This window comes from Papio anubis, chromosome 13, assembly GCF_008728515.1.
Source record: "Papio anubis isolate 15944 chromosome 13, Panubis1.0, whole genome shotgun sequence".
Classification (NCBI taxonomy): Eukaryota; Metazoa; Chordata; class Mammalia; order Primates; family Cercopithecidae; genus Papio; species Papio anubis.
Window position 1 is genome coordinate 61,370,033 of NC_044988.1, and position 13,360 is coordinate 61,383,392.

A 13,360-nucleotide genomic window follows, 5' to 3' on the forward strand; every position below is an offset into this window, starting at 1 on the left:
TCTAGTGAGGACAGTTGCAGCACACGCTCACCTTTCACAGCCTCAGCGCTGAGCTGTTCCACTCTCCCAAACTTGCAGTCCCCTTACTGCTAGTCTTTCCAATATTGCATTGCTGCTTTCTCCCACTTGTCTTTCTTACTGCACTTCAGACTGGACGTCCAGTGGCATTTTCCTGAGCATGGTTTGGTTCCTCTTGACAACAAATTTGAATATCTACACACTTACACCATTCAGACAACCCTGAGACACTCCTACTTTGTCATTCTTTTCACAAGCAAAGCTCCAGCTCTCTATGTCAAAATAATACAATTTCATCAACTGTCTTCACCATACTTTTAACCACAGTAAAACTTCTGCTTTCATAGAATAATATTGCTCCTAAATTATGAGGCCTATAACAAAAATTTTAACCACTCTCTAAAGGGCTTTGATTCACAAGAGACCTTACTTTCAACCTGTGTGACTTCTTGGATATTTTAGAGAGAGAAGATATAGCATATGTGATTAAAGAAAAAAAAACACACAAAATTTTTTAGAAAATGTATATTTAGCTTTTCTCTCTGTGGTAGCCAATTACTTTAGTAGACCTAATTGATTCTCGTACCTTTCAGAATTCCTACCCTTGCGTAGTCCCCTTCCACATCGACTGGACTTGGCTAAGTGACTGGCTTTTGCCAATGGCACATTAACAAGCACAATGCAAGCAGAGCCTTAATAAATGCTTACACATTGTGGCCTATCCTCTTGGGGTGCGCTGTTCAAAGGATCCAGCTGCCATGCTGTAAGCCCAACTTAGCCACATGAAAGAGAATTGAGGTCCCAGCAGAGCTCCCAGCCAGTAACAGCCAGTATATGACTGACCCAGCTTGGAAGTGGGTCCTCCAGCCCTAGGGAAGCCACCCTAGCAGTTGCTACACAGAACAGAGATGTACTATCCAGGCTAAGCCCTGCCCCAACTGCGGAATTCTGAGCAAATAAATGATTGTTACCTTAAGTCACCAATTTTGAGGGCAGCTTGCTAAACAGCATTAGATAACCAGAACACTCCCTTTTTAAAAAAGGGTGAGGGCACTATTCCTACCATGTTCTGGAAGTCATAAGACTGTCTGAAATCTGGGTCAAGGCTCAACTTCCTAATAGAAGAGTTGCCTTATATACTTGTGTAAATGTTAGTTTAATGCCTATGCCCCACTCATCCGTAAGCCCCATGAGAAAAGGGATTGTGTCTGTCACGGTCAACATTGTTTTACTGACCTAGAAAAGACCCTGACATATAGTAGGTACTCAATCAATATTTTAGTAAATCAATGTAATGTTGATTTACTAGGTCTACTATTTCCTCTGTTTGAATAGGATAGTGATTTCTATGACCATTATTATTATTAGGAAACATTTACATGTTTATTTACATGTAGATACTCTTCTGCACACTTCGTACATGTTAACTCATTTACTCTTCACAATAACTCTATGAGCTAGATACTATTATGATCCAATTTTACAGATAAGGAAATTGAGGCACAGAAAAAATAAGGAACTTGTTTGTGGTGGGGCCAGGATTCAGTTTCCAGAATTCGTATTGTTAGCTACTACAGTGCCTTTCCCTGTTTCCTGTCCTAGATCTGACAGTGCCATTGCTGTTGAAGAAAGAAAAAGGTAAAGTTACACAACAGAAGATGAACAGTTATCTTCATCACAACTTCTTCACAATGAAGACATCGTCATGACTAGGCAGGTAGAAAGCTGCTCATGGGACCAAGATCCTGCTTCAAAATGCCTTTTCAATGTGACTGATAACAGGGAGATGAAAGTCAGTAATGACAGGTCGGGGCAACCACCAGGAAGAAGGACTTTTACATCAGGCCTCACCCCTAGGGCTCTAACTCTGGCAGCTAAAAATAACAACTCCAACCTATGCACTCAACCCAACCCCAATCTCCCAAGAGGAGTGGAAAGAGCCCCAGTCGGTAGCTGCTAATTTAGTGCAGAGTCCCTTTTAATGCTGGTACTACTGTGGCCTGTGTCTAGGTCTTCCCCATGCTCAGCACAGAAACTGATGGCAAAGGTCTACCCTGGCACCATTACCAGCCCTGCCTCTGCTCCGAGGGACAACCTGGATGTAGGATTCTAAGCCAATAGCACTCATAAGTTTACCTGAGGATTGACCTCTCAGTGTGGTAAGTACAGGACTTTCTTGACGCACCACCACTAGCCACCATCAGCAAGTATGTACAAACACCCCTGGCCTCACTCCCATATTTGAAGATGAGGGAAATTTAACACAAAAATATCTAAAGGGCACTTTATTAGAAATCATGGTAGGTGGTAGAAAATGGCAGTTTAACCCAACAGTAGAAAAAATATTCCACAGCTGTACCACTTAACAGCTTAACAAAAGTATGCCTAGCTGGGGAGCAGGACATCCTTAACAAAAGTATGCCTAGCTGGGGAGCTACAGTTCTTAATAAAAGGATGCATAGCTGGGGAGCAGAACACCAGGTCTTGGTAATCAGGGGAGTCGCCCTAGAGGGAGTCCTTAAACTGGGTCTTGTCTATTAGACATTCACTCAACAAACACTTCTTGACACGTGCTATATGCCAATTACTAAACTAGGTGCTGGAGATAAAACATTGTTAAGCCATGATCACCAAGACAGTCACCCTAGAAACACTGCTGTAGCTCAGCAAATTGCCCTTTGTTGTGCTTCCATCAGAGGCATCCCTCTGCACTGGTCACCCAGTCAGGGATACTGTCAAGGACACTGCTCCTCACATAACACAATGTGCTCTTTATAAGCATCCCTGGGAGACATTCCAATCTGATCTCCATTCCAGGAATAGTTTTACCTCTCCAGAGTACTGGATTTATGTTTTATCTTCAGATATCATGAATTGTGGGACCAATGAGGTTGTCAGCTTAGAGACAAATTCATGGCCCAGCTGCAGCAAATGTGAAGGTCATTCTTCTGTGCATTTTAGCTTTGTCTCTGGTTCCATTTTGTTACTACCCATGTTTTTACTTTCTTCGTTCTCCACACTTTTAATGTATGGCATCTTGGGGTCTATTATCTCTGTTTATTTGTTGTATCCTTAGAAGTGGCTGTGAACCCTTCTGGAAGAAAGCATTGCCTTCCATGTTTATAATACAGTATACATATTTGCATAAATGCTATGATGGAGGTGTGCACACTGGGTGATGTGGGAACACAAATACTAATGCCTTATTAATTATCAAAGGCATTAGAGAAGATCCTGCATAAGGGTCACTGCTTGAGTTGTATTTTCTTTCCTTTTTTTTTTGAGATGGAGCCTCACATGATTGCCCAGGCTGGAATGCAATGATGCGATCTCAGCTCACTGAACCTCCACCTCCTGGGTTCAAGTGATTCTCCTGCCTCAGCCTCCCAAGTAGCTGGGATTACAGCCACATACCACCATGCCCAGCTAATTTTTGTATTTTTAGTAGAGACAGGATTTCACCATGTTGGCCAGGCTGGTCTTGAACTCCTGACCTCATGATCTGCCTGCCTCAGCCTCCCAAAGTGCTGGGATTATAGGTGTGAGCCACCACGCCCAGCCTGTATTTTCTTTTGTTCTGTATTTTGTTGAGGATGTCACAACACACCAATCTTCAAACAAGTTTGCTGCCACATGCATGCAAGAAAACTTTTTTTTAATCTTACAGAGTAGATTTTGGTGTTATATCATGGGCTTATAGGACACCACTGAAGTTGTTTGTAATTAATCAAAGCTATTTCCATGATAGTTTCATCAGTTTTTTTCTGACAAGATTATGGGGCAAAACAATTCACATCTGCATCTGAATTTTTGTGCAGGGAAGGAAATTCAGATGAAATATCAAACAAGTTAGAATACATTTGACAACAAAGTGAGGTGAAGAATTAATTATCTAGAAGATGGATATACACAAAATGTTATCAACAGAATTTTTTAAATAAATGATGCCAAATGGGATTTAGGAATTTGTATTATTTAGACCAAAAGTCTGAGATTTTGAAGGGCTTTACAAGTCATTTTGTTTAGTCTTATATCTGTGCAGCAGTATTCTTCCTGAATTCTTTCCACTTTTCAGGTATATTCCCAACCTTGGAGTTTCCCATGATGGTGTGATTGACTATGTAAGAACAGGGTGAAAGTACTGTTGCTGACACAACATCTGAAGTATGCTGAACCAGCAGATAATCTCTCAATGCACTCAATTTTAGCTCCTTTTTTTCTTAAGTGTTTTAGCCATGTAAAAATTCATTTCAACAAACAGCACACAGAAGATCTCAAGAAATAGGTCAGGATCTCGTAAATGAAACATTCCAGTTTACAAAAAAGACAGCAATAAACATGTTTACTGCACATCCTTTCACTCTTCAGTAGTATAAAACATTACAACCATCTTCCTTTAGGTTTAAAAAAATAAAGGAAAGAAAAAGTAAACCAAATGTACCTCATGACTTCTTTCGGCTCTCTACCAGGCCTGGACTTTAAAGACAACACTATTTTGTCTCTGTATTGAGGAAAACTGTAGACTTTTAACTTAGAGTGACTAAATAGAATGCATTACTCTCCCCCCATTTTTTCAGAATTAAAAAAAAACATAAAAACAAAACTATCTAAAAAGTACTGCTAAGAGGAAAGTCTACTCTGAGCTCAGCAATTAGGCACTCTGATGTTTGTTAGAGGAGGGCAGCCCAGGCAGGCAGAAAAATCACTGGACTGTGTAGTACTGGGCTGGACGTTTTAAGAAGGCAGGCACCATCTCCGCTTTTTCACAACTATATGCCCAGTACCTGGCACAAATTCTGGCACAAAGCGTATTCATTCACAATTTATTGAGTACCAACTCTGTACCAGGCAGTGTTCTAGATGCTTAGGATATATTATAAAACAAAACAGACAAAAATTTCTGTCCAAAAGGAAAACTGTTCCTCTATTCATAATACTTTGGACCAAATGTCAAGGGAGGAGGGGCTTCAAACTAAGCAATTCTCTAATTCTCTGCACACAACAACTGGGTGTCCTACAATTTAATTCAATCCTGACACTAATTATCCAACATTATTGCATATCCCACAGGTTAAGGGCTCAGTCTCACAAGACTGCCCCCAACTTGAGATACCAACAGCAAGTCCAGGGTCTCCTGTACTTCTGATAGACTGGCTATGAATGGGGGGTGTCTTCATGTATTTGAGCTGTTATAACAGGCCATTAACTGGGGAGCTTACAAACACCAAAACTTATTTCTCAGTTGTATAAGCTGCAAAGTCCAGGATCAAAGCACCAGATGAATGGGTGTCTGGTGAGGGCCTCTTTCCTGGTTTGTAGACAGAGCTGTGTCCTCACGTGGCAGAAGGGACTCACAAGCTCTCCTGGGTTTCTTTTATAAGGCCACTAATCCCATGACGTAGTCACTTCCCAAAGGTCCCATCTCTGAATATCAACTTGGGGATTTCCATTTTATGAAGTCCAATAGGATACGAACATTCAGACCACAGCACAGAGATTCCCACAACCGCCTCCTTAGGTTCAATAACTTGCTAGAACAGCTCACAGAACTTAGAAATAACCTTTACATTTCTCAGTTTGGGGCAGGGATACGGACCTTCAAAAGGCCCTCTCCAGCTCAATCCTTCCAACACCAACCTGGAAGCTCTCCAAACCCCTTTGGTTAGGGTTTTTTAAAATTGAGGCTTCATTATGTAAGCATGATTGATTAAGTCATTGCCCAATGGTAATCTCCTGCCCCTCTCTCCTCCCTGGAGGTCATGGCTTGAGGCTGAAAGTCCCAACCCTCCAATCACATGGTTACTTCCCGTAGCAATCAGCGTCCCCCTTCCGCCCTCCCCACCATTCTTTTGAGGCTCTCCAAAAGTCACTTCATTAATATAAACTCAGATGTGACTGAAAGGGGTTTGTTATGAATAACAAGATACCACTTTCATCATTTAGGAAATGTCAAGGGTTTTAGGACCTCTGGCCAGGAGTCACAAATGAAAACCAAAATTTTATTTTTCATTTAATTTTTTTTTTTGAGATAAAGTCTCGCTCTGTCACCCAGGCTGGAGTGCAGTGGCACGATCTCGGCTCACTACAACCTCCGCCTGCTGGGTTTACGTGATTCTCCTGCCTCAGTCTCCTGAGTAGCTGGGATTACAGGCACGTGCCACTTCATGTTGGCTAATTTTTGTATTTTTGGTAAAGATGAGGTTTCACCATCTCTACTAAGATGGGAGGCCGAGGCGGGCGGATCACCTGAGGTCAGGAGTTCGAGACCAGCCTGACCAACATGGTGAAACCCCATCTCTACTAAAAATACAAAAATTGGCCAGATGTGGTGGCAGGCGCCTGTAATCCCAGCTACGTGGGAGGCTGAGGCAGGAAAATCGCTTGAACCCAGGAGGCAGAGGTTGCAGTGAGCCGAGATTGCGCCATTGCACTCCAGCCTGGGGGACAAGAGCAAGACTTCGTCTCAAAAAAAAAAAAAAAGGAAAAGAAAAAAGACACATACTTGCCCGGGCACTGTGGCTCACGCCTATAATCCCAGCACTCTGGCAGGCCAAGGTGGGTGGATCACGAGGTCAGGAGCTCGAGACCAGCCTGGCCAACATAGTGAAACCCTATCTCTACTAAAAATACAAAAAATTAGCCAGGCGTGGTGGCAGACACCTGTAATCCCAGCTACTGGGGAGGCTGAGGCAGGAGAATCACTGGAACCTGGGAGGCAGAGGTTGCAGTGAGCCGAGATTGCACCACTGCACGCCAGCCTGGGCGACAGTGCAAGACTCTGTCTCGAAAAAAAAAAAAAAAAAAAAAAAGTATGTACTCCTCAAAACTGTCAAGGTCCTTAAAAATAAGTGAAGTCTGAGAAACTGTCACAGTCAAGAAGAGACTAAGGAGACATGACAACTCAAAGTAATGTGGTGTCCTGGGTGGGATCCTGGAACAGAAAAGGGAAAAACTAAGGAAACCCAAATAAAGAACGAACTTTAGTTAATAATAATGTATTAACGTTGATTAATTAGTTGTGGGAACTGTACCATTTTAATGTAAATTTTCACAATAGGGAAGACGGAATGCTGGATAATGGGAACTCTGCACTACCCTGACAACTTTTCTGCAAATCTAAAACTACTCTTAAATAAAAAGTTTAGTTTAAAAAAAATGAGGGGTGGCGAGTGGGGGTAGGAATGAAGGAGAGTTCATAAAGACTGAAATTGTATATAGAGAGGTAAGAGAAGAACTAGAACAAATTGGTGCTACTCAAAAAATAAATAAATAAATAAAAATCTGGCCCTAGTTAATTAAAAACTAAATATTCCAAGAAATTTAAATTTATACAAACATAAAAAACAGCATTTTAGTTAGGATTTACTTTCCACTTTGTGCTGATAAAATTTTTTTTTTTTGTAATAGTAGCTCAGTTTTATTTTCTGTGTAACAAACATTTAAGAACCAGATAAAACAAGGGGCCCCTGAGTATCCTAAGGCCAGTACAGGCCGACCATGAGGCCCTTCCAGGAAAGTAGCAACTATGGGAATTCCCTGCCCTAGGGAAGAATGGATGCACTGCCTAGGAGGAGACGCAAGGTTAGACCTCGCCCCATTTTGCCAGACCAGGCTTAGCGGGAAATGGGGGGCCCAAAGTGCTGCATGGTGTGCACCACCAGAGAAAGATGGTCGAGAAAGTTGATAACGGAAATTCGGAGCAGGCGACAGTCTTCAGCTTCCCAGCGGACGGCCAAGATCCTGCCGCTCACTGCGAGATTCTTCCCAACCACCCTTTGGTGGGGCTCAGCATCTGGAGCCAGGGACCCACGGGCAATTTCCGCCTCTAAGGGGGTCGGGAAAGGCACGCTGAGGGTGAATACGTGTGGCCGCATTCCTGGCCCCCTGGCCACAGACGTGGCGTCTCTGCCAGAACCTGAGGCGTGAGCTCGGGGAGCTCCGCCGGCTGGAGCTGCCGCTGTGTCCGCGCCACCGGGGCAGCTGTGGTCACCCTGGCTATCCCCGCAGTTGGTGCTTCCGCCTGCGTCTGCATCCGCGTCCCGCATGACCCGCCGCCGCCGCCGCTCCGACTCCTTTTCTTTTTAAATTAAAGAAAAAAGTATAGCTGTAGTTCTACTCACTCAAACCTGGACTCACCTTTTCCTTCACCCAATTTTGCTCCTACCCTGGCCTCTTTCTCCTCTTCCTCCTTCCAGGCTCCCTATCCCAGGAAGGGCATCTCCAACCATCCTGTTGCTCAAGCCAGAAAGCTGGAAGTCATTCCTCCTCCTCCCCACCTATGCATCGTCACCACGACTCCACCCGAAGACTTTATATGTTTTTATATTTGTATTTATTTTTCTCCCTCTCCATTTCTTCTATTTAGGCCTCATCACTTCTGATCTGATTGCTCACCATAAAAACCTGCTAAGAATCCAACCTTCATATTAGCACCCAAGTGATTATTGTGAAATGTAATCAAATCGGCTGTAAAACAAGGGTTACTGTAAGGATTACAATATGGCAACATTTGTAGTGTTTAGCGCAGCACCTGACAGGTCCTCACAAAAGAGAGAAAAGATGAGGAAAGAGAAAAGAAACAAAAAGTCAGCTGTTACAGGTTATATCACCCCATCCCTAAAATTCCCCAGTGTCTCTCAAGAGCCTTCAAAATAAAATTCAAACTTTTTAGCATAATGCCCAAGCCCTTATTATTTGGCTCCTGCCACGCCTCCAGCCATCTCCAGCTACCTCTATGAACACTTATGGCCATGTGGTTATTGAAAGTTATTGGCCAGGCATGGTGGCTCACGCCTGTAATTCCAGCACTTTGGGAGGCCGAGGCAGGCGGATCACCTGAGGTTGGGAGTTCAAGACTAGCCTGGCCAACACGGAGAAACTCTGTTTCTACTAAAAAATACAAAATCAGCCAGGCGTGGTGGTGCATGCCTGTAATCCCAGCTACTCAGGAGGCTGAGGCAGGAGAATCACTTGAATCCGAGAGGCGGAGGTTGCAGTGAGCCAAGATGGCTCCATTGCACTCCAGCCTGGGCAAAAAGAGAGAAACTCCATCTCCAAAAAAAAAAAAGAAAGTATGAAGTATCCCACTGAAAAAAAATATAATGGTAAGAAAAGAAGCCATCCGTGACAGCAACAATAAAAAATGCCTAGTAACACATTTAAGAAGAAATGATGAGGACCTAGTTAAAAAAATGAAGAAAGTAAATATTCAGTTATATGTTCATAAGTAGGAAGATTCAACATTTTATTTTATTTTATTTTATTTTATTTTTTTTTTTTTTGAGACGGAGTCTCGCGCTGTCGCCCAGGCTGGAGTGCAGTGGCGCGATCTCGGCTCACTGCAAGCTCCGCCTCCCAGGTTCACGCCATTCTCCTGCCTCAGCCTCCTGAGTAGCTGGGACTACAGGCGCCCACCACCGCGCCCGGCTAATTTTTTGTATTTTTAGTAGAGACGGGGTTTCACTGTGGTCTCGATCTCCTGACCTTGTGATCCGCCCGCCTCGGCCTCCCAAAGTGCTGGGATTACAGGCGTGAGCCACCGCGCCCAGCCTAGATTCAACATTTTAAACATGTTAATTCTCTTTCAAACTGATACATAAAATCACTGTAATCACAATAAAACTCACAATGGGATTTGGGGGGATTCGGCCAGAAATATTCCCAAGTTCCTCTGGAAGAATAAACATACTCAAAAAATGCAAGGAATATTCTAAAAAGCAAGAACAATGAAGGGAAGTAGTACCGTGTATTTCAGTGGAAATTTAGTATACATTAAAAGTGGTGGCCAGCTGTGGTGGCTCACGCCTGTAATACCAGCACTTTGGGAGGCCAAGGCAGGAGAACTGCTTGAGCCCAGGAGTTCAAGAACAGCCTGGGCAACATAGGAAGACTCTGTCTCTACACACACACACATAAAAGTTGGGGGGCACATTTCATATTAGTCAGGAAAAATAAGATTAGCATTAGACAAACTAGCTTGCCATCTGGAGAAAAATAAAGATCAGTTACTTACAAATAATCCTCAGTCCTTACAGCAAAATAACTTCTAGATGGAATAAAAAACGTAAGTTTAAAATAGAACAATGATTCCAGATGCAATGGCAGGTGTCTGTAGTCCCAAGTACTGAAGAGGCTGAGGCAGGAGAATCACTTGAGCCTAGGAGTTCGAGTCCAGCCTGGGCAACACATCAAGGCTGTTAATTAAAAACAAACAAAAAAGGAAACAATGAAAGTACTAGACGTAACCTGTAAACCTGGGACAATAGATTTATATCTATAATGCTAGACTGGTGAAGGGGAAGGTGGAGAGAAGAAAAAGGCCAAAAAGGAAGAGTCACAACTTACCTACACAAAAATTAAAATCTTTATATGGCCCAAAAATATATATATATAGATACTAAGTAAAAAGCTAACAATATACTAAAGAAAATAATTGTAACACATGACAGACTAATATCTATCCCTAAAAGTGCTACTATTAAAATAGTGGTATTACACCACAGAAAAATGGTAAAATAATATGAACAGTTGACAGGAGAGTCAGTAAACATTTAAAACATGGTTAAACTTACTAATAAAGAAACTCGAAACAATAAAATATCACTTTTTATCTCCAAGTTTAGCAAAGATTTTCACAACAAAAGGTAGAATCCCTCATACTGGCAAGGCCTACTCACACATTGCTGGAAGCAGTTACAAACCAATAGGGAAACTTATTTATTACAATTTTAAATCTGCATTCATGTTGACTCAGCAATTTCAATTCTAGCTGTCCATCCAACAGAAATACTTGCATGAGTACTCAAAGCTGTATTTGCTAATTTCTCTGCAGCAGTTTGTAAAACACTGGAAATTGCTGAAATGTTCCTCAGCAGGGGAATTATGGTGCCTGCATACTATGCCATTAAAAATAACAAGGTATATTAATAATCCTAACATAGTAAGATGACAAAGTGAAAAGGGCAAGTTGTAAAAAGCTTGTGTGATCCCATTTCCATACAAACGAAGACCATACACAAAGTTATTGCTAGTTTTTTGTATTTTACATAAGAATGCTTCTTAAAACTGTTAACTTTTTTGTTAGTTTCGTTTTTAGACAGGGTATTGCCCTGTCGCCCAGGCTGAGGTGCAGCGGTGCAATCACCACTCACTGCAGCCTTGACCTCCCAGGTCCATCTTCCTGCCTCAGCCTCCCAAGTAGCTGGGAGTACAGTCCCACACCACCACACTAACTCTAATTTTTGTAGAAACGAGGTCTTACTATGTTGCCCAGGCTGATCTCAAACTCCAGAACTCAAGGGATCCGCCTGCTTAGGCCTCCCAGTGCTGAGATTACAGGCTTGAGCCACCATGCACCCCTCTACTCTTCCTCTATTAGCATTTAACACTCAACTGTTTGTTTCTGGTTCCGTATGTTGTGAGCTGCTTGAAGGCAGGGACCATGACTTACGTGATTTTTTTTTTTCTTTCCTGAGACTCAACAGTCTCGCTCTGTCACCAAGGCGGGAGTGTGGTGGCGCCATCTCTGCTCACTGTAACCTCTGCCTCCCAGGTTCAAGCGATTCTCCTGCCACAGCCTCCTGAGTAGGTGGGACTACAGGCACATGCCACCATATCTGGTTAATTTTTTCTATTTTTAGTAGAGAGGGGTTTCACCATGTTGCCCGGGCTGGGCCTAGAACTCCTCATTCCAGGTGATCCGCCCACCTCGGCCTCCCAAAGTGCTGGAATTACAGGCGTGAGCCACGGTTCCCGGCCTGACTTACGTGATTTTTGTATTACAAAGCCCTAGTACACTGCCTGGTAATATCAGACGTTTACTAAGGGTTGGTTTAAACTAAAAATGTTATACCAGAAGTGATACTTGAGAAGGCAACACCTAAGATTGAAAAAAATCAGGTGTCTGTCAGCCAAAGCAAAAGCACACAAAGGTGAAAAGGTGTATATGGGAAACTACAGATAGTTCTGTCACTGGAAAGCAGTTAAAATTAATGAAAGAGGAAAGGCTGAAGAGGCAGCATGAGCATGCTTCCAAGGATAAAGTTCAAAATTCTCAACGTAACATCTATACCAACAGACAAAGGCATGCCCTAACTAGCTCTGAAGCCTCACCTCCGGCTATTCTAGCTCTCTTAGCTCTGGATATATCCAATTAGTTCCAATTTCCTAAAAACACTATATTCTTCCAAACCTTAGTATAGCCTTTCCCTGTGCTTTGTCCATTGCTCTTCTCCCATTTTCAAAACTCAGCTCAATTGTCACTTTTCCCAAGGAAACTCTGATCTATCACGTCTAATAGGAGACTCTCCGTACTGACTTCTACCTCATGGTTTCCCTGGCAGTCTGTTGACTTGTTGGCTTCTCACTGAAGTCTAACTGGGGTTTTCAACTCTGCATCTCCAGTTCTGTTTTTGTTTTAAATCGAGACGGGGTTTCACCACGTTGCTGGGGCTGGTACCAAACTTCGAGCTCAAGCAATCAGTCCACGCTTGCGTCCCAAAGTGCTGGGATTACACACGTGAGTCACTGACCCTGGCAAACTCCATCTTTCTTGGTGCTAGATACTGACTTCTCTGTTGTGCCCCTGGATAAAGAAGCGGACCCCAATTCCCATTAAGCCCCCGTGGTACCATTTTAAAGTCCAAGGTCTCACATTGCAGATTGTACATCCAGGTTCACTGACCCGTAGAATTTAAGTTAGGTCAAATAATTAAACAAATTGTTTTAGACACTCTTGCTGCTACTCTATAGCCAAACTGGGTGAAAACCTGACCAGAGAGGTCCACGGCCCTCCGTGCATCAAAGACGGTTCAAACGTTTCACTGATTAGCTCAGTCCCACTCTGCGCTCAATCTGCAGGAGTCAGCGAGGTCCAGGACAGATAACATGTGTCTAGGGGCCTGGACTTGCACAAAGAGCTCTAACAACTTCACAATTTGATGAATTAAGCCGCCTTGGACCGCGTGTGAAAAGCAGCAAGACCCAAGGCGTATGCTATTGGTCTGGGGACTAGACCCACCTGGCTCAAGCATTTCTTGCTCAGCGGGTTCCCAGAAAGAGGCGCCCATAGGACGGTGAGCGGGGGGCAAGACTGTTTCAAGAGCTTTCCCCGTTCACACACAGCTCCCGCTGGATCACTGTACCCGAGCCCTTCCCGCCCTCGCGGGCGGAGGCGGCCACCCCACAGGTTTGGGAACCCTAGGACTTGCACTGCTCCTGAGCCATGCCCCACCAGCCGGAGACTTCCGCATCTCGGGCTTGCTGAGTGGAGAAAACGGCTCCAGAAGATTCCACGAGCGTCGGGAAGCCGGGTTAGCACCAACCCCCACAAGGCCTTTCGGCG

At 43.5% G+C, this 13,360-nt stretch overlaps 2 protein-coding genes across 9 annotated transcripts in view; both read right to left on the reverse strand.

Annotated features, from left to right (window-relative positions):
• Window positions 1–13,346, reverse strand: part of APTX (aprataxin) — a 53,925-nt gene extending 40,579 nt beyond the window's left edge. For all 3 annotated transcript variants that reach the window (XM_031654302.1, XM_031654305.1, XM_017949793.2), the window contains exon 1: window positions 13,037–13,346. The gene's annotated coding sequence lies outside the window, so the exon portion shown is untranslated. The remainder of the gene's footprint in view (window positions 1–13,036) is intronic.
• LOC101024289 (EKC/KEOPS complex subunit LAGE3-like) lies at window positions 7,035–13,151 on the reverse strand. Of its 6 annotated transcripts, none has more exons than XM_017949799.3 (3): window positions 13,037–13,151; window positions 10,031–10,211; window positions 7,035–8,090 (listed from the first exon to the last, which is right to left on the reverse strand). In XM_017949799.3, exon 3 carries the CDS (start codon window positions 8,061–8,063, stop codon window positions 7,632–7,634), a length of 432 nt encoding a protein of 143 aa, XP_017805288.1. In that variant the 5' UTR covers window positions 8,064–8,090; window positions 10,031–10,211; window positions 13,037–13,151; the 3' UTR covers window positions 7,035–7,631. The 6 variants fall into 6 exon arrangements, with proteins under 6 accessions (XP_017805288.1, XP_017805286.1, XP_009186906.1 ...); XM_017949797.3 differs by having other exon boundaries at window positions 7,035–8,095; XM_009188642.4 differs by having other exon boundaries at window positions 10,031–10,063; window positions 13,037–13,148.
• Window positions 13,347–13,360: the final 14 nt, after the last annotated feature.

Bases quoted from the DNA above. Each gene is read 5' to 3' on its own strand.
- LOC101024289 (XM_009188639.4), bottom strand. From the start codon at position 13,085: ATGGGCGCCTCTTTCTGGGAACCCGCTGAGCAAGAAATGCTTGAGCCA. The intron at 8,096-13,036 runs GTGGGTCTAGTC...TAATTTAAAAAG, and splicing joins GCAAGAAATGCTTGAGCCAG to AAAAGGAGTCGGAGCGGCGG.